Source organism: the organism of the source record quoted next, unplaced genomic scaffold, assembly GCF_019419815.1.
Source record: "Pyrus x bretschneideri cultivar Hongxiangsu unplaced genomic scaffold, Pyrus_bretschneideri_v1 Contig42, whole genome shotgun sequence".
Lineage (NCBI taxonomy): Eukaryota > Viridiplantae > Streptophyta > Magnoliopsida > Rosales > Rosaceae > Pyrus > Pyrus x bretschneideri.
This window is the reverse complement of record NW_025999746.1, coordinates 4,001,405-4,021,166: the sequence shown is the minus strand read 5'-3', so window position 1 is coordinate 4,021,166 and position 19,762 is coordinate 4,001,405. Positions and strand designations below refer to the sequence as shown.

The 19,762-nt window shown below is 37.2% G+C and overlaps 1 protein-coding gene across 1 annotated transcript; it reads right to left on the bottom strand.

The window, feature by feature from the left end:
- Positions 1-305: 305 nt before the first annotated feature.
- On the bottom strand, positions 306-5,893 carry LOC103929965 (ATP-dependent Clp protease ATP-binding subunit ClpA homolog CD4B, chloroplastic). Its single transcript, XM_009339240.3, has 10 exons — positions 5,749-5,893; positions 4,476-5,046; positions 3,984-4,099; positions 3,770-3,892; positions 3,484-3,669; positions 3,083-3,298; positions 2,580-2,797; positions 2,255-2,330; positions 2,074-2,163; positions 306-1,779 (listed from the first exon to the last, which is right to left on the bottom strand). Exons 2-10 carry the CDS (start codon positions 5,035-5,037, stop codon positions 601-603), a joined length of 2,766 nt encoding a protein of 921 aa, XP_009337515.1. The 5' UTR covers positions 5,038-5,046; positions 5,749-5,893; the 3' UTR covers positions 306-600.
- Positions 5,894-19,762: the final 13,869 nt, after the last annotated feature.

Sequence of the window (19,762 nt, the reverse complement as noted above, 5' to 3'; positions counted from 1 at the left end):
AATAGTTAGTAACTCAAATAATCAAAGTTGTACCATCATTCTGGTAAAAATTCATTCAAATCAGAAATCATTGTCTCGGTAAATATTTCATTTTTTATCTGCAATGTTGTGTTCATCGTCTAGTAAACTGTGACACAGAGAATCTTCCAATAATAACCCAAAAAATGTCAATTCAAACTAAAGTGAGCCTAATCAAGTGGCGGTAACATGTTACTAACTGGTTAACGCTTGATGAATCTTCATGGTAAACATAGAAGCACAAAACTTATCTGAGAGCTAAAAAGCTCACAGTTAAGCCACATGAATGCGTTAAAAATATTTTATTATAAACACCAACACTAAATTCGGCACACGAGAGTAAAAAGAAGAGTCTAACCCTAATATATTTGGGAAACTGAACTATGCAGATGCTATTTTTCTGTGATACTGCTACAGCTTGAGCATTCAAGTGAAGAACCATTAAACAAACAGCTTTCAGTTACCGCTACCGACTGGTCCTTTCCGACGACCGTAAATCAGACTACGTTCAATGGCAAAGTGCAAATGGAAAAAATACAAACATATGCCAAAAGATCAACGAAATGAGGCTACGTGAACTTTTCAAACAGGAATCGGCTCTGGCAAGGACTCGGGAGAACCGCTGCTGCCGTTGAGCACGGTCACATTTCCATCAGAATCAACATCCACAATGACCGAGTCGCCTTCTTTGATCTCCCTTGCAAGCATCTTCTCAGCCATGCTGTCCTCCAAGAGTCTCATGATAGCTCTTCTTAGAGGCCTGGCTCCGTAGCTCGGGTTGTATCCTTCGTCGACCACTCTATCTCTGAACCTCTCTGTCACTTGAAGCTCTATCTCTTTCTTCTTCAACCTCTCGAAAACCTCCTTGAGCATTATATCCGCTATCTCCTTCACCTCCAGCTTGGTGAGTTGTCGGAAAACAATCATTTCGTCCAACCTATTCAAGAACTCTGGTCTGAAGTACTGTTTTAGTTCCTCCGTCACCAAGCTCTTAATTCTATTGTAACTGCTATCCTTCTCATCATAATCAAGGTCAAATCCAATGCGTCGGCCTCCTTTCTCGATCACACTGCTTCCAACATTAGATGTCATTATCAGAAGTGTATTCTTGAAATCCACGGTTCTGCCCTTGCTGTCGGTTAATCTTCCATCCTCGAGTATTTGGAGCATCATGTTGAAGACATCGGGATGAGCCTTCTCAATTTCATCAAAAAGCACTACAGTGTAAGGACGGCGTCGAACAGCTTCAGTCAGCTGACCTCCCTCAGTGTAACCAACATAACCCGGGGGAGAACCAATGAGCTTGGAAACAGTGTGCCTTTCCATGAACTCACTCATATCAAGCCGAATCATGGCTTCTTCAGAACCAAAGTAGTAAGCAGCCAAAGCTTTAGCGAGCTCAGATTTCCCAACACCAGTGGGACCAGAAAAGATGAAACTGGCAATAGGACGATTAGGATTCTTCAGTCCAACACGGGCTCGGCGAATAGCACGACTAATAGCCTTGACTGCTTCATCCTGACCAATAACTCGCTTATGGAGGGTCTCTTCCATCTTGAGGAGGCGGTCTGATTCATCGGTTGATACTTTCTCAACTGGAATTCCAGTCCACGAGGACACAATATGTTGAATATCCACTTCAGTCACGAGAGGACCTACATCTCCTGCCTCACTCTCTGCCTTGCTCATCTCCTTGCCTTTATCAACAACAGCTGTGATCTGTGCCTTTAGGTCCATTTCTTTGTCACGTAACTCCCCCGCCTGTCCAAAATGCATATTGTCAGCTTAACTTATGCAAGTTTTTTTAAGCCATGGGCGTAACAGATGAAGATATTTGACAATTTTAATCTACCATCAGAAACTCATTAACTCTGATATCAATTTTACAACAGAAAGAACTTCAAATTTCAGAATTATTTCTAGTTGCTACTTCTATTGATTCAGTACGTTTTAGTAACCCTAGATCACAGTGGCCTTATCAGATTCACATACATGCCCTCGAGAAATTGAATGTGTATATTGATGCAAAGTACATTTGGAAACAGAGTTCTGTACCTTTTCAAAGTCTTGACTTCTAACAGCCTCGTTCTTCTCTTTAGTGATTGCCCTCAGCTCTTTCTCAATCTCTCTGGCTTCTTCAGGTAGCTGCAAAAAATATTTAGCATGTCACCATAAATACAAGCAATCCCTGAGAATCCAATGATGGTGGCGTCTGAACTTAGAAATGAGGTCATACCTGTGCATGACGAAGGCGAACTCGAGAACCAGCTTCATCAACCAAGTCAATTGCCTTATCAGGCAGAAAACGATCACTGAAGCATACAGAATTATCAATCAGAACAAAACCATAAGGGTATACATGCATAGGGAAAGAGATAGGTAGCTAACACCATCACAAAGTGGAGACCAACTTAGTTCCACAGATGGGTTATGCCGAGGGAATGCAAGCAATAATAAAGGACATCTGTACTGATCAAACACTATCAACATTTTAACTATTTTGAACAAGCATCAACAGCATCCACCATTAGCACATTGCACATAGAAGTAGGGATGTCTACCTGATGTACTGGTATGATAGCTGTGCAGCAGATACCAAGGCTTCATCAGTGTAGCGGAGCTTGTGGTGAATCTCATACCGCTCCCTAAGCCCTCTCAAAATCTGAATGGTTTCATCCACAGTTGGTTCAGGAACTTTGACTGGTTGGAATCGCCTTTCCAAAGCTGGATCTTTCTCAATGTGCTTTCTGTACTCATCGAGAGTTGTGGCTCCAATGCACTGGACCAATAATCAATAGAGATGAAACTTACTATTTGGATTCAAATATAAAAAGCAGTAAGCTAATATAATGTAGGAAATATATCATTCCTAAATCATCAGGAATTCAACAAGCACAAAACAAATGTAAAGCTCAACTCCCAGACAATAAAAATCTATAATTGCATCCTACAGTTTAACAAATATGTTTGTTTAATATACTCGATATTGGTTCAGGTCAAAAATTGAAAAAACTATTTATATACTTTCTATCCGTGCATCACTTTTTAATATCACAATTACTACCTGCAGTTCACCTCTTGCAAGAGCCGGTTTTAATATATTTGCAGCATCAATTGCCCCTTCTGCTGCTCCTGCTCCAATTAAAGTGTGTACCTCATCAATAAACAAAATAATCTCATCACTTTGTTTGATTTCCTCCATTAGCTTCTTCAATCTTTCCTCAAACTCTCCACGGTACTTTGTACCGGCAACAAGAAGACCCATATCCAGAGTTATAACCTAGAAGAGTTTCAAGGAGGGGAAAAGGTCAAATGTATTATTACATTGCTTTTCAAGATATAACTAGAAATACTGAAATAGAAGGAACGGTTCCAAATAAGTTTTAACTTATTGATACCAACTGCTGTAAACACAATAATGTTGCATATGACATTGCTGAGAATTATAAATAAACTCTCACCCACCTTCTTCCCCTCTATTGTTTCAGGAACATCACCAGTTGAAATCCGTTGAGCAAGACCTTCTGCAATTGCAGTCTTCCCAACACCAGGTTCTCCAATAAGGCAGGGATTATTCTTAGTCCTCCTACCCAAAATTTGGACGACACGTTCAATTTGCTGTTGTCTTCCAACAACAGGATCCAACTTACCCTGTGAATTGAAGAAAAAGTATCTCAAAAACAAAAAATCTAAAGCAGAACAATTCTACAACATGAAATAAAGGAAAAGGAATAAATGAGTTCATTTTTACCTCCTCTGCTAGCTTAGTCAAATTGGTCCCATATTCTTCTAGAGTTGGCATTTTATTACCACTGGTCCCTCCTCCAACACCAGCACCAACAGCTTCTGTGCTCTCACCGACCATACGAATAACCTGCCCACACCAAGAAAGTTTTTATGGTTACTTTCAGTTCTGATGATGAACTCTTCAAAAAGAAAAACTAACACAAGGATGCTACGCTTGCCTGTGTGCGAATGTTACTAGGGTCAGCACCTAAATTCTCAAGAACACGAGCCGCTACACCCTCACCCTCCCGAAGCAAACCCAGAAGCAAATGTTCAGATCCAATATAGTTATGACCTGAAATTCATCATTTATCAACTGTTTAGTTCACAAAAAATTGAATGTATAGCAGAGAAGCAAAAGAAGAAATAAGAGCTATCAATTTGCATAGAGATCATATTTCAGTCTTCAATTTCATGTATGATCCTACACAAATTTAAGGATGTTCAATTGAAATATCGATTTACCACACAAGGATTAAGTTTGACGCCAAACAGTCTACAATTTTGCTCCACCTACTTTAAGTGAAGCTTTACACATCTAAAAATTACTAGGAAAACCCAGTACATAAAAGCAGGATGCCCATCAAGGAGAAAAAGGATGCTTCTTATTAGTTTCTATCAATGTTTTCGAGGCATTTAGTGAACAGGAGGAAGAGAAAAACAGAGGGTACCAAGTTGGCGAGCTTCCTCCAGTGACAGCTCCAAAACTCGCTTTGCACGAGGAGTGAATGGAATTTCAACAGCAACAAATCCACTACCCCTTCCAATTATCTTCTCCACTTCAACTCGTGCATCTTTAAGATTAATTCCCATGGACTTGAGAACCTTGGCAGCAATCCCAGTCCCTTCACCAATAAGACCCAAAAGTATCTGCTCCGTGCCAACAAAATTGTGACCTAGTCGCCTTGCTTCCTCTTGTGCAAGCATAATTACTTTAATTGCTTTTTCTGTGAAGCGCTCAAACATTGCTTTAGGCACACATCTGCTAGCTCGTTCACACCGTTTAGTGTTTGCGAATTTCACAGAAGAAAATAAGTCTCGCCTGGGCTTTACGCTAATATCTAAAGCATTAACACTCCGGAGACCTGTGTAACAGCTCATTCTCAATGCAGGTGCTCGTAAAGTACACAACATGACTGTCCTTCTGGCATTCCCAGATCCTTTAGAGTAGCCAAGCCTTCTCCCCGTCACCAAACTAGGAATATAAGTCGACTGAACCAGATTCGTAGCCATGATTCCAACCTATTCCACATTCAGCAAAGACCAAACAAAGATTTAGTTCACAGTTCAAGACATTAATGGAGACACAAACTCAAAAAATAGACTTCACCAATACTAGAACTTATGTTACGTGCATCAAACTACCGAGATTTACGCAGCAACATTTAACTGGTAAGATTGATAGTCAAGATATAGGAATGTCCTATCACCCAACAAAACAGAACATATGCATCAACTTACCAAATGGCAACTATAATTATAAAACTGCGAAATCCTTTTCTCACTCCATTTTTGCCATCAACGATACATAAAGTTTCAATCTTTCATCCATTTTAATCTCCGAGCCCAGCATACAAGTGACTAACCAAGCTCAAACATCAAAACTAAACGACAATTACAAACATATAACCTTAAAAAGGTTCAGAAACATAGTAACCACAAAAAACGACGGATACCCAGATTCAAACAAGACCATAAAACCTCAAAAACACAAAAACATCACATACCCATATTACAGCAACAACATTAGCAAATCCGAAAAACATCAGATGCAGATTTCATTAACAACAGATAAGAACAATCTATTGAAAGGGGAAAACCCCAGAAAACCCAGAATCCAGATAAACCTAAGAAGAAGTTAAAAAAAAAAAAAAAAACCCCAAACTTTTCGCACACAGAAGCAGTGAATCCAAGAGGGTAATCAGATTGAAAAGAAAAGCTTACCTAAAACCCCGCTATCCGGATAAACTTTCGAATTGAAATACAAAAAAATTGAATTTCTCGAGAGACAGATAGAGAGAGGGTCTTTCTTCAGAGACGAAGAGAGAGACCCTATTTTTAGTATGATATGGTCGGCCGAAAGAGCAAGAGACAGAAGGTGTGGTCTTTAGAGAAGCTCTTTCTCTCTCTAAAACTCTGTAACTCTCTCGTTTCTCTCTCTTGCTTTCCTTCTGGCTCTATAAATCGATGCTATCCATCTTTTCTTCAACATGAAGGTGCACCTACGACCGCGAGTGATCGACGGCAGCGAGTTACGACACGTCGTATAACAGTGTGAGATTGTGGCTTCGAGTGGGCCCACCAGCCTAATCTGTAAGTCAATGAGAAACTGTGAATGTTACTGCAGTCCCTCTCTTGGCCCGAGATATTTCGTTGGATGATGGTTTTGCCATTGATACGCTTCGACTTCATTCGCCAGAAATATTCCGGGTTTGTATCTGAATATCAATACGTCGCTGTTTTGGTGGTGACACAGCCGTACACGAGACCAATTGCTCAAGCTTCTTTCAAATTCTTCTCATTTTTCCTTCCTAGTGTTTTTTTTTAGGACTCCAATCATGTTTTTCACGTTAATTAATATTATTATAATCTTTTTGCCATGTAGGCCTCGTTTGGTATTGTTTTGTTTTGCCAAAAAACTGCTTTAAAAAAAGAACTTTAATGAAAAGAGATTGGATTAAATTTATTTTAATAAAAACTCATGTTATAACTTTATTTAATAAAAAAAACAAATTTTAATGAAAAACTCTTTTTTTTTTTTTAAATGACAAAAGAACTTAAAGTTTAATTAAAAAGACATAATTTTAATATAAAAAAATTGACGCATGGACCTACGCTTCCTCACATAAGTTGTTTATAAAACTTATTACACTGTTTATGAAACTTAATGGTAACAGTAGATGAAGATTAATTATATATGTAGTTATATAATAATATATATGTGTAAAAACAAAAGAAAATTCATGATCCTACTTTTGTGTATATAATCTACAAGGGACGAATTTGAATAAATTCATGCACAAGCAGTAGTCTAATACAGATACGAAGAAAATATTGGAAAATATAAAATTGTTAGAAAGAAAGAGGAGAGGCGTTGTTGTCAGGGAGAGTAGTTGATGGAGGAGAAGGAGACGAAAAATAATGAGGCGATGATGAAGTATTGCACGCGCTTTACCTAGGTTTTTTTTTTTCCTTCATTATTTTGTCTTTATCATTAAATAAAGTTATAGGATGGCTTTGGTTAAAACTCAAAATTTTGAAGCCGTTGTCATTAGTTTTTCTTTTAAAAAACGAAGTTTAGCCTTTAATAAATGTTTTTAATTCTTGTAAATTGTAATACCTTATCAATTTTTTAAAATGACATTTTCTCCCTCGAAGAACAAAGTGACCACCATCATCTATCAGTAACACTACAACCATTAACCTTTTATCATCACTGACACTACAAGCGTCACCACCACCGCCATCGTAGTTTCCATGACCACCACCACCACAACAACCACAATCGCAACACAATTGCCACCTCTAGCACCACAACTACCATTAGCACCATTTTTGTTGTTACCATTGTCATAATTATCACCACGTCCAATACCACAATCGTCACCAGTGGCCCTACAATTACCATCGTCATTGCCACCGCCTCTACCACCATTATAACCTCTACACCCCAACCACCACACCATAATTGTCACTACCACCACCATCACAACTGTCACCACAACCACCATCGTCGCAGCACCACCTTTACCACCATTGTAACCTCTTCACCCAACCCCATTATTAGCACTACCACCATACCCTTACAATTGTTGCTACCATCAGCCACTCACAGCCACCGTCACTGCTAGTACCACAACCATTTTCGTTGCCACCACTACAATTGCAACCACCAACATTACACAATTGTCGCCTCCCTAACCACCACACCTCATTATTGGCAGCACTAGACACATCCACCATTGCCACTACCGCCACCACTAGCCCATCCACTACTATCGTTGCCACCACCCCAACTATTATGTCAATTCTTATCATTATATAAAATTATCTCGTTTATACGCTTCTACATTGCTCTTCCTATTACAAAACTTATAAAAATACAATTTATCAAACACTCAACGCTTTATTTTACAACTGATTATTTATAAAGCACAACATAATTTTTTTTTTAAAGACGATAATTCCAAACTAGCCTTCGAAACTATGGTTTAATAGTATTCCTCCTCACAATTTTAGCTCGTTTGTGAAATTATTTGGTAAATTTCACAACTCACATTATAATATATAAAGTTCTTGCGTTGCGCCAATTTGGAACTCTTTTATGATGGCTAAAGAATAAATAAATGCATTTTAAGCAACTTTTTATTAAAAAATTAAAATTATTTTTTGGTTATAACAAAAATTGAAAATACTTGCAAAAATACTTTCATGTGCTTTTTCTAGGAGACACGTCAACTATTGATTAAATTTGGGACAATCTTCTAAAAATATTTTTCTGAGCAAAACTGTTTTCTATAGAAGTTTTGATGTATAGAAAACAATTTCTCTACAATTTTGCTAAAATTTGGGGTTGCTAAAATTTTTTGAGAAACAATTTCTTAACAAAGTTAGAGCCTTAATTGTGTTTGGTAAATGAAAAAAAATGGTAAATTACATTTTACCCTTTCAGGTTTGGGATTGATTTCAATTTCTTACAATATCTTTAAAACATTTCAATTTCATACATTTACTTATCATTTTATTTTAATTTCATACATCCGTTAGAAAATCCATTAAGTAATGATGTGGTAAATATATAATTCACATTTGTACTGACGTGGCTGCCAAATTTGTACCACGTGGCAAAAAAATAATTTTTTAGCATTTAAAATATTATAATAATTTACCCTATTTATTCAAAAAAAAAAAACCAAAACCCATCTTCCCCCGACCCACCTCCTCCCCTGCAACCCCCCACCTTCTCCCTCTCCTTCCTCTTCACCTCCCCGACCTTCGTCCCTTCCCTTCACCTCCAAAACCCCAGCGATCCCACCCCACCCTACCTCCCCCTCAGTAACCTTGACTGAACCTAAATTGCAAGAATTCGACCTCAATCTCCCATCAACATCATCCACCATCGAGTTTTGTAATGCCCTAACCACATTCCCCATATCCACTCACCATCTTCCTCTCATCCGTACAATCCAAGCTCTTACTCATACTATTTGGTTGCCACAACCTCACAGGCCACAAATGCTGCTCAGTCGGCGAGGAGGAGGAGGGCGGCCTTACGGTGCCATTTTGAGGACAACTTCCTTATTGGGACGCGGCTTTAGGGTTCAATGTCTTCAACACAGCATGTACCATTGCAAAAACTCAAAATCCCATTCAAATCTCATCCTCCAAAAACCCTAACCCCTCACAGATCAACGAAATTCCAGGGACCTAAAAGCAAAACCTCCGACTATCCCTGCGAGTTCAACAACTCTCAGATAAAAATTTAAAAAGTCACAAAAAATGAAACATAAATTAGGAAAATAGAGAGGGGATAGTGAGAAATTGCAGAGTGAGAGGAAGGTTCTGTGGATGGGCGGTTTTCTTCTGCAAGAGACGAAGGTCGAGGAGGTGAAGAGAGTGGAGGAGAGGGAAGGGACGAAGGTTAGGGAAGATGGGTTTTAGGGTTTGGTTTTTTAATTTTTAATAACTTTTCTTTAATTAATTATTTTTAAATGCATTAAAAAATTATTGTTTTTACCACATGACCCAAATGTGGCAACCACGTCAGTTCTTAACGGACCAATGGATGGAAAATGTAACAGATGTACTATATTAAAATAAAATAGTACGTGAGGTATGAAAGTGAATTTTTTTGAAGATGTTGTATGAGGTTGCAATAGACCTCAAACTTGAGGTGGTAAAGTTTAATACCCCAAAAAAAAAAGTGTTATTTTTTTCTTTTTAAAATCATAGGTCCAAAACACCAAAAAGCAAAAGTAGCTCTACGCATATTTCTTAATTTTTTTCATTAGAGGTAAATGAACAATATCAATTAATAAAACTTTCATATTAACAATCTTACCTCCTTTTTTTTTCCTTTTTTTTTCTTTCTAAAAGTACTTTTAGCACTATAGTTTACTAAACACTTACCTACTTTTTTTTCATAATCTTTTTATTCTCATAGCACAACAAAAGCAATTTTGAGAAAAAAAAAAAAAAAAAAACATAGCAAGCATTAGTCTTCTTAAGTTCAGTGGTTTGACCAAACAATATGTTTTGTAAGATCCCACATCATCCAGGGGTGAGGATCCCATAAGCCTTATATGTATATTTTCATCTCTATCTAGCACGAGGCCTTTTAGGAGCTCACTGGCTTTAAATTTCGTAGAAACTCCGAAGTTAAGCGAGTTCCTACGAAACCCAAAGCCAGTGAGCTCCCAAAAGGCCTTGTGCTAGGTAGAGATGGGAATATACATATAAGGCTTATAGGATCCTCACCCCTGGGTGATGTGGGATCTTACAATCCACCCCCTTAGGGGCCCGACGTCCTCTTCGCCATACTTCCGGCTAGGGATTGGCTCTGATATCAAATTATCACATCCCGACCCAAGCCTCCACCACATCCTAGGCTCAACTCCACTGTAGCACGATATTGTCCGCTTTGAGCCCCAACCACGCTCTTACGGTTTTGTTTCTGGGAACTCACGAGCAACTTCCCAGTAGGTCACCCATCTTGGAATTGCTCTCGCGCGAACTCGCTTAACTTCGGAGTTCCGATAAACTCCAAAGCCAGTGAGCTCCCAAAAGGCCTTGTGCTAGATAAAGATGGGAATATACATATAAGGCTTACAGGATTCACTCCCCTGGCGATGTGGGATGTTACATGTTGGGTTGTTGTCCAATTTTTCAGCCCTTTCCATAAAAGGTTTGTTGGATATATATCAACAATCTGTGATAAAATTATATATGCTAATAAATAATAAATGTGAATAGGAAATTAACAGAGTATGTACAATGAAATAATATTGAAGAGAAATATTGAAGATTGAGGTTTGTGTACCACAATGTCCTTGAAACAAAAATTTCATCCCTACTTAGTGCTTATAGTTCTACAACCATCTGCTTCACCAGAATTCAACGATCAAGTCAGAATTCCAGCACCAGAAAACTTGACTTCTGGCGAATTTCTATGTGGTTCTCTCAGTAAGGATGTTTTGGATTATAGAAGAAGAATTGTATTTTCTATGTTCTAAATGCCATGTAGATGGATGTATATATAATATGATTATGCATGTTCTCAACAAATATGAGGAACGGATGCATTTGTTGGGAGACATCTTCTCAGATGGGTGTTTTCTTTCTACGTTCTTTCACACATCAGACTTCATCTGAAAAGATGAGTCTGTTGGTAAAAAATAATTAATTAATTTAATTATTAGAGCCCGAGCCCCAAGGTCCAAAGCCTATCTTTTGATAATTAATTATATATTAATTACCAATTAATTAGTACACTCCAAAGCCCAACCCCAATGGTGAGCCCAATTTTAGTCTTCAAGACCTATCACTCCAATCACTTTTTATAAGGGACAAAGCCTTATAAAGCGATGAAACCTTTTGGGAATGACCAATGTGGGACAAAGAAATTTCTACTCGAAATTTCCAACAAGGTTTAGTCCCAATATTTATGTTTACTAGACGATTAGAACAAGAAGTGATGGATTGCCATATTAGTTACTGCATTTCTCTTTAACTAGACGTGTTCTGGCTTTAAATATCCCCCCTTAACGTAGTTTAAAGAAGAAATTTCTTGTATTAAAAATTAAAATTAAAACATTAGTCCAATTGAGTTGAGATAATCTAGTTAATCACCAAAGTAGAAAGTATGAGATTTTCATTCCTGAGATTCTCATTTCCCTTTGCAGTTCAATTATAAAATATAGTGTAGATAATGGAGAGGAAAATTACAAATTAAATTGGGGAATTTGGTGGCCTTTCCTTTGACAAATTCCTATGATTAGGATGCGTTTGGTTGTTTGTACGTGTAAAAATATCAGGAAATATTTATGTTGATTGGGGTCAGCAGCCTTTAGTTTTGGCCTTGGCCTTGTTGTCAATCCAGAGACCATAATTGTGATTTTTTCTAGTTTGTTTTACCTTTTGTTTAGTAAACTTTTACTCTATTTCTTTGTGGACAAAACACTCGTTCTTTACTCTTGTGGGTGCGTTTGTTGCACCGGATTCTTTTAAATTGGATTAGCTTCAAAAACTAAGTTGTAGTAGCTTAGAATAGATTAAGCTAAACTAACTTAGTGAACCCTTTGATGCAATGCTGAACTAAAAAGCAAGATAATGAAAAAAAATGAAAAAAAGAACCCATGATATATAACAAAATACTCATGTTATCTGCTTCAAGTAATAAACATGGACTACTCTTATCTATAATCCAGTCTAGTCTAGTGAAGTTTAATGAAGGCAAACAAACGCACCCTTGTAGGCTTATGGCAGAGGTGCTAGATTTTTTTGGGCCAATTGCCATGGAGACTTAGCCCACTTTGTCATTCTATGTCAAATTCAAGATGATCCAAAAGTGGGCTGGCCAAGATATGTTTGTGGGTTTTACGTTTGGCCGAAATCAACAATCATTTTTCTAGTATGGGCTCTTGTGTTTTGGGCAGAGTTTTGCAGTTTGGAGTCATTGGACTAAGGAGTCTAAGATGAGGAATTCAAGATCACATATGAAGGGACGAAAATCATGGAATTAGGAAGTAAACTGAACTCTTGACCTGTTAACTTACTCTAAATCTTATTTCTCACTCATCTTCACCACTTTGGGTAACCCTAAGACAATTTACAAGTAAGATACAGCTAATATAGTATTTCTTTCGGATTTCAACAAGCTAGCACTTCCGATTGAAACGAATCGTTCTTGCTGTAAATGTAACGTTGTCATTAGAGGCGGAGCCATGAAAGGACCAGGATGGTCCCAGGCTTATGGCTCCAATCTGACGTTTTTACTTTGATTTCTTTTATCGGGTTTGATTTGAGGTTGGTGGCTCCTATGGAGTTCAGGCAATTCGTTGCTTGTGAGCTTTGAGGAAGACTCTAGTCCAATGATCAGTGGAAGGACAGGGGAAAAAAGTTAGAGAGGCTTGAGGTTTAAAAAAGAGGATGATGAGAATGAAATCATACCAAACATAAACGATGGTGGTCGATTGCTCACCGCATGGCAAAGTAATTTTTTCATAAGATTAAGAGAGCATTATCCATACCAATTCTTGCATCACCAATAAATTCCATCATTATGTCGATCTCCTTAGGCCATCTCCAATTGAAGAAGGGCTATAAGGCTCCTTTTAGCCCTACAACCCTCCAAGAATTTAATATTTTAATTAACAGTGTCAGACCATATTTATTACTATCTCCAACCGAGGAGCCAAAGAGTCATAGGCCAAACATAGCCCTATGACAAAAAACCATTTCCAACCGAGGGGGCCAAAGAGTCATAGGCCAAACATAATTAATTATTTTAATTGAATTAATATGGTTACTTAAATTAAACTATCTCAATAATTTTTTGAGATGGAATGTCAATAATTTTTCGAGATGGAATCTCAATAATTTTACGTCTTGGATTTCGAGTGTCACATGTCGATATGTGATTAACTTTGCAGATTTCTTGCCGATAAGGAATCTCAATAATTTTATGTCTCGGATTTCAAGTGCCACATGTCGATATGTGAGTAACTTTGCAGATTTCTTGTAGATAAGGAATCTTATTAATTTTACGTCTCGAATTTCGAGTGTCACATGTCGATATATGAGTAACTCTCCATATTTCTTGTCAATATATAATCTCAATAATTTTTCGAATAGGATTTCAAGTGCCACCTGTCAAGATGTAATTGGTTGTGGGAATTTTAGATAGGATTTTTATCTATGTGACACTTCTTATCTTCAGCTTCCAATGTCCATAAATAGGATGGATATTGACCCATAATTCACACACCTTCAGCTTTGCCCTCTCCAATATCTATTTCAATTCAATCTCTTTCAATTCAAATTTGCAATGAATTCCAACTTTGGATCATCTTCGTATTCCAACTGGGGGTCCTCATCCAATTCCGAATTTGTAATACCCCGAATTTAAAAAAATGGTTATGTATATATACATATGTATGTATGTGGTAATTATTTTTATGTAATGATTTTAATATATTTCTTTTATGCAAGAACCTACTTTTGATATGTAAAATAGTTTCATTGTAAAATCCTTTTTGCTACAAATTATTTCAAAAACTAGCTATTTCATGTTCATATGTAATTAGAGATATTTTTAGTTTGAATTGGAGAAGGGAGATTAAATGAGTTTGGTTTGATTTTCCTCACAATGGGCCGAGAGTTTGAGGTTGGACTAAATGAGTAGTTTTTTTTTCTTATTTACTCTCAAATATGAGGTGGAGAGTTTGTAACATTAGGAGTTAATGATTAAGTGATTACTCACCACTCTAAATGTGAAGGTGGAAGTCTACATAAGGGTAAGTTGGCAAGTTTTTATTCATTAGGAATCTAAGAGTTAAATGTTTGGTGATGATTCATCCCTCCAAATTTTGAAGAGGTGGGATTCATATCCCTTAGAATTTGAACGTGGCTTTTGAGTGTTTGTTCACCTTGCATGATATTGATTAACTTCACATTTGTTGTTTTGCTATGGAACCACATATCATGGTTGATAATTAGTGAGGATTCATTCCCCAAATTGTTTGGACGTGGCCATTGGGTGCAAGGAACATCTTGCATATTATTCATTAGTTCATAATTAGCTTCACATTTGTTGTTTTGCTATTGGACCACAATTCATTGCTAAGGATTAAGACAACATTTGTTGCCTTGTGATTGGAACACATTTCATGGTGATGATTAGGTTAACAATTGGTGTGTTTCTATTGGAACACATTTTATGTGTAATGATTGGCGCTACGCTTGCTTTCTTTCTATTGGCACACTTGTGGAGATTCTTTGGAGAGGAAGATGTCTTGCAATCTCTATAAAGGAAGGAGCACTCACCAAACGGAAGACATGGAGAGAAGAGAGAAGAAAGAGAAGGAAAAAAGAAGAGAACAACTCCAACAAAAAGCCATCCCCCTTTTAATATTATCTCTTTATCTTTCTTGAAGGCTTTAAGCCATCTTTCATTGTATTTGTAAGTCCCTCATATATAGTAAAATACAATGAAAGCAAACTCCAGTAGATGTAGTCGATTTGGCGAACCACTTAAATCTTGTGTGTTTATGCGTTTACATTTTGAGATCATTGACATGAGAAGCATTTCCACCAAACCATCAAAAATATCCATTTACTTCCCTTGAGAATGTTGTACAAAAAGTATGAAACAAATCCCAGAAAAATACATGAAACCTTACCCAACAAAAATCTTCACCAAACTCACCATCATTTTCATCTATTAAAAGAAAGATATCCAAAAACTAGAAATTCATCCAGCCTATTTAACAGATCAAAACACCATCATCCATAGATTATATCATAATACTTTCTTCATGAGAGTTGTTCGTCTGTCTCTTTACCATGATATATCAAAAGTTCAGGAAAATCCAACGGTGAGATCTTCCAATATGTTTAAAATACCAACTCAGTCTCTAATCCCGCAGAAAACCGGACAGCCATGTTATGAGTACCAAAACCCCATTTTTCGTAGCTCCAATCGAAACACTTCCTTCACAAAAGTTGTTCCTTATCATCTCCTCTATGACATATCCAAAAACCAGATCAATCTAATTTATGTGCTAACTTATATCCCAGTTCGAACAGCTGATAGTTTCAGCTATATTAAAGAAGAAGAAGTAGAAGTGGTGGGCTAAAATAAAAATAAAAGATGATGTTTGAAAAGGGCTAGAAACATGATTCCATGCCTTGTGGCCTTTGAGACGTATATTTCACTCTAACAATTATTTTCTCTAACATGGATGTCTATTCTTTTCTAATAAAAACAGGTTGCCCGACCAAGACGGACGAGACGTTGGAAAAACATATATGGAGTGGTCAACGAGCAACATTTTATATGATGGATTATAAATTATTACTTTGTTATTAATACTATGATTATATTCTTCTTGTTACTAATCAATTTGATTTATGTTGAAGCTTGCAGGCTTGTAAGCTAAAGTGTGAGTATTGATATCTATATGAACATGACATATACATATGCATTGCAAAGCAAGAAAAAGAGTTGTGTTGTGCTCACTTGTGTAAACTGTTTAAGTTGTGAGGATATTCAAGTGCTAAAGTTTGCCTTGAATAATAATGAAATCATGTATATGTCAGGCGTACGATACATGACTTGAATATACATTTGGGCATCGGGGCAAGTGTATGTTTAATAAAGTAGAAATTGAGAGTTTAATTACAAAATTTGGGTTAAGGGATGAACGGGAGTTGACTCATATTCTAACATACTCGGAGCCAAGTGGTATAAGCATGATATGGGACGTGCAGGCTTGGGTGCCTTAGGTATGTGTTGACGGGATTAGAAGGGAGTGAGTACATTCATCCATCTCATCTGCATATATTTCATGCATTTGAAAGAATTGTTACAATTTAATTATTGTAGATTTTGTTGTGAATTACTTTGTGCACTATAGTTATTCCGCTGCGTATTTTAAAATTTTGTATGTAAGATTTTGTTGATGTATGGTGTAATTTTTATAATTTTATTTTATTTTCCACCATATCTTGGTTGTAGAATTTATTTATATAGCTAAGATATGGCTCACACCCTAACTCGTGAATGTCTTTATTCGCGGGTCGGGGCGTGACAAAATTGAAAGATAAATAGGCGCAGATGAGATGAGAAGATGAGGAGTCCGATAAAGAAGATGAAGCATAGCACAATACATCATATATGGCAGCCATAGCTGGGGTCATGTCGTGTGAGGCAACTGAAGAACAACCTCATTGGGGTGGCTTTGCTACTAGTCGCAATTACAAGCCACGAAATAGAGAGATGGCGAATGAGAATCTAATGAACAATTACTTCAACCCTAACTCGGTGTACAACGAAGAGGATTTCAGATGTCACTTCTGGATGAGACGTCATGTCTTCGAGCGTTTACTTCATGATGTCCAACATGTCAATCCATACTTTTGACAGAAACTGGACAGAGCAGGCTACCCTGGTTTCTCATCTCATCAGAAGGTTATTATTGCACTCTAAATGCTGGACTATGTCTTCCCAGCTAATGCGATGAATGATAGATATGGTATGTCAAAGTCTACATACCTTGATAATCTTGTTGAATTTTGTCACACAATTGTTCAGCTTTACAAAGAGAAGTACCTCCGTCAACCAAATCAAGAAGATCTGGATCAGCTCCACTATTGTGTTAGAGGCGGTTGCGTCATTTGACACATAGATCTGGCATGCTTTCTTTGGAGTCCCAGGATCCCAAAATGACATTACAGTTCTTGGGCGTTCACCTCTCTTCAATAACCTGATGAAGAGTAAATCACCTCAACTTGACTACTCCATCAACGGATGTCGGTACAATATGAGGTATTACTTGGCAGATGACATCTACCCAAAGTGGGCGACACTTGTCCAAGCAATTGCAAACCCTGTGGATGACACCCAAATGTGGTTTACCTTACACCAAGAGGCATACTGGAAAGATGTTGAGAAAGTTTTCGGTATTCTACAAGCACGGTGAAAGATCATTAAGGAACCGGTAAGAGGGTGGATTCAAGAAAAATTGAACTCCATCATGATGTCGTGGATCATATTACACAACATGATTGTGGAGGATGAGCGAGATGGCTATATTGATGGAGAGTCTGATGACGACCAAGATGTGAGTACATGAGGCGTTATAGGATAATACATTCACGTGCCACAAACAAATACCTACAACAGGATCTTGTTGCACATCTTTGGGTCAAAAGAAGTATGGAGTAGGCATTTAAGTTTTATGTTGTTAAATGTTTTTTTTTTATAATGTTGTTTAAGTTTCATGTTGTTAAATGTTTTTTTTAATGATGTTTAAGTTTCATATTGTTTAATATTGTTTAATATTGTTTAAGTTTGATGTTATTTAATGATCTTCCATATTGTTTAATGTTGTTTAATGGTTCAGGTAGTTATAGGAAAAAAAAATTGAATTTTTTATTTTTGAAATTGTCCCAAAAAAAGAATTCAAATCCAATGGCTACATGATGTCAGCTAGGCCGTTGCAATTTAAACCTTAGGGCGCCCTGGAGCTGGCTAGCTAGCTGGATTGGACCAGCCGATTGGCCTGATTTGGTATTTTTGGCCTAGTGGGGCCCACGAGCCCTTTGACCTAGCTCTCGATTAAAGATAATTTTCGTGTCATTTCAAGTTATTTTTAGGTCTATAACCCTCTGGCCAGATCGGTTGGAGATGACCTTAGTGTGATATTGGCCACTTCGAGGGAAGGTTAAGCTGGGCGGCTCGGCCCAAACTACTCCGTATCGACGTGGCTCCTTATGTTCAAATTGAAAAAGCATAGGGCCGGCATGGGATGTACGTGTAAATAATTTTCTAAGTTGGGATGTGATAATAAAAAAGAACGTTTCCAATGCAAGTAATGAGGTAGTGTGGGGTAACCCTAAATAGTAAGGGCAGACTTTGGATGCCAATGGGACAATGTCCATTAGCTCACGAGGATAGTCCTTGAATATTAAAGGCAGCTTAGCCTTTTCCCTCTTGCATTTGCAATATTATTATTCTTGTCGACCCCTCTCTCTTTCCACTTTTGCATCTGTTTAAGTTTACATTGATTACACTTTCATTGGGGTCCATAATTTTAATTTTCACTAGTCCTTTATGTTATTTTTATAAATTTGGGGGGCCCATAAGTAAATAAGGTTTTGTTTTCTATATATTTATTTGATATGCAATTTCTTTCATAAGCATTTGAATTCAAGTTTCAAAAAAATTTCTTAGTTTTGGAGGTTTTTATTTTTTATTTTTTTAACCATTATTAGGAGGAGGGGGAGAATTGGAAATCTATTACAATAATTTAAGAGAATTGAGAGTTTTGAACACAAGACATATGCTCGAGATTTGTAATTCAAAGGTCAAATAAGGCCTTAGGTTACAACGATAGTGTGTTGTTTAGTACATTAGAAACAAAGGTTACAAACTTTCACATTTAATATGATTAGTGTCATTTTCAGTGAAACTAAAATACAAATTAAAGATGTTATATTTTGTGAAGACCTTACAAATGACGCTATCCCAAAAACTTGTATGAAAGTTTGTCCCACTCTAGATGGGGATGGGGACTTTGATTAGTACATTAGAAACAAAGGTGGGAGGGAGGGTGAATGAACTTGCACTCTCACAAAACATAAACTAGACCAAAGGGCAAGGGCAGAGAGAGAGAGAGAGAGAGAGAGAGAAGAGGAAGTAACCGTTGAGCAACCACAAGATCTTGAAAATCCAAAGGAAAGGTGAGTGGGAAAGAAAGGTTTGATTGGGTGGTAGGTGCGGTGAATAGAAAGAAGCTCACGAGATCCTTGGCTTTCTTTCTATTACCCCTGAAAATTATTCTCTCTCTTTCTCTCTGTGTGGCTGCTACTGCTGCAATTCAATTTCAATCCCATCTTTCTCTCTCTCTCTCTCTCTCCTCTTTACTTACTACTACTACTACTCTTCCTATTCAATTAGTGATGTGTCAACCACATGCTTGAGATTTGTAATTCAAAGGTCAAATAAGGCCGCCCTTTGGGAGTTCTTAGTAGTAATTGGATACTACAAGTCTATGACAAGAGTCATGCGGTAAAGGATCAGCATGAGACGAGCTGTAAACTTAAACAACAATCGAGTAGTATAATGATGAAGATGAAACGAGCTCGTTGAGATGTAGTTCAAACTTTACATAGGATAAAAACAACAATCAAGTAGTAAATGGATAAGTTGATAAGCATTTGATACGATGTAAGTCAA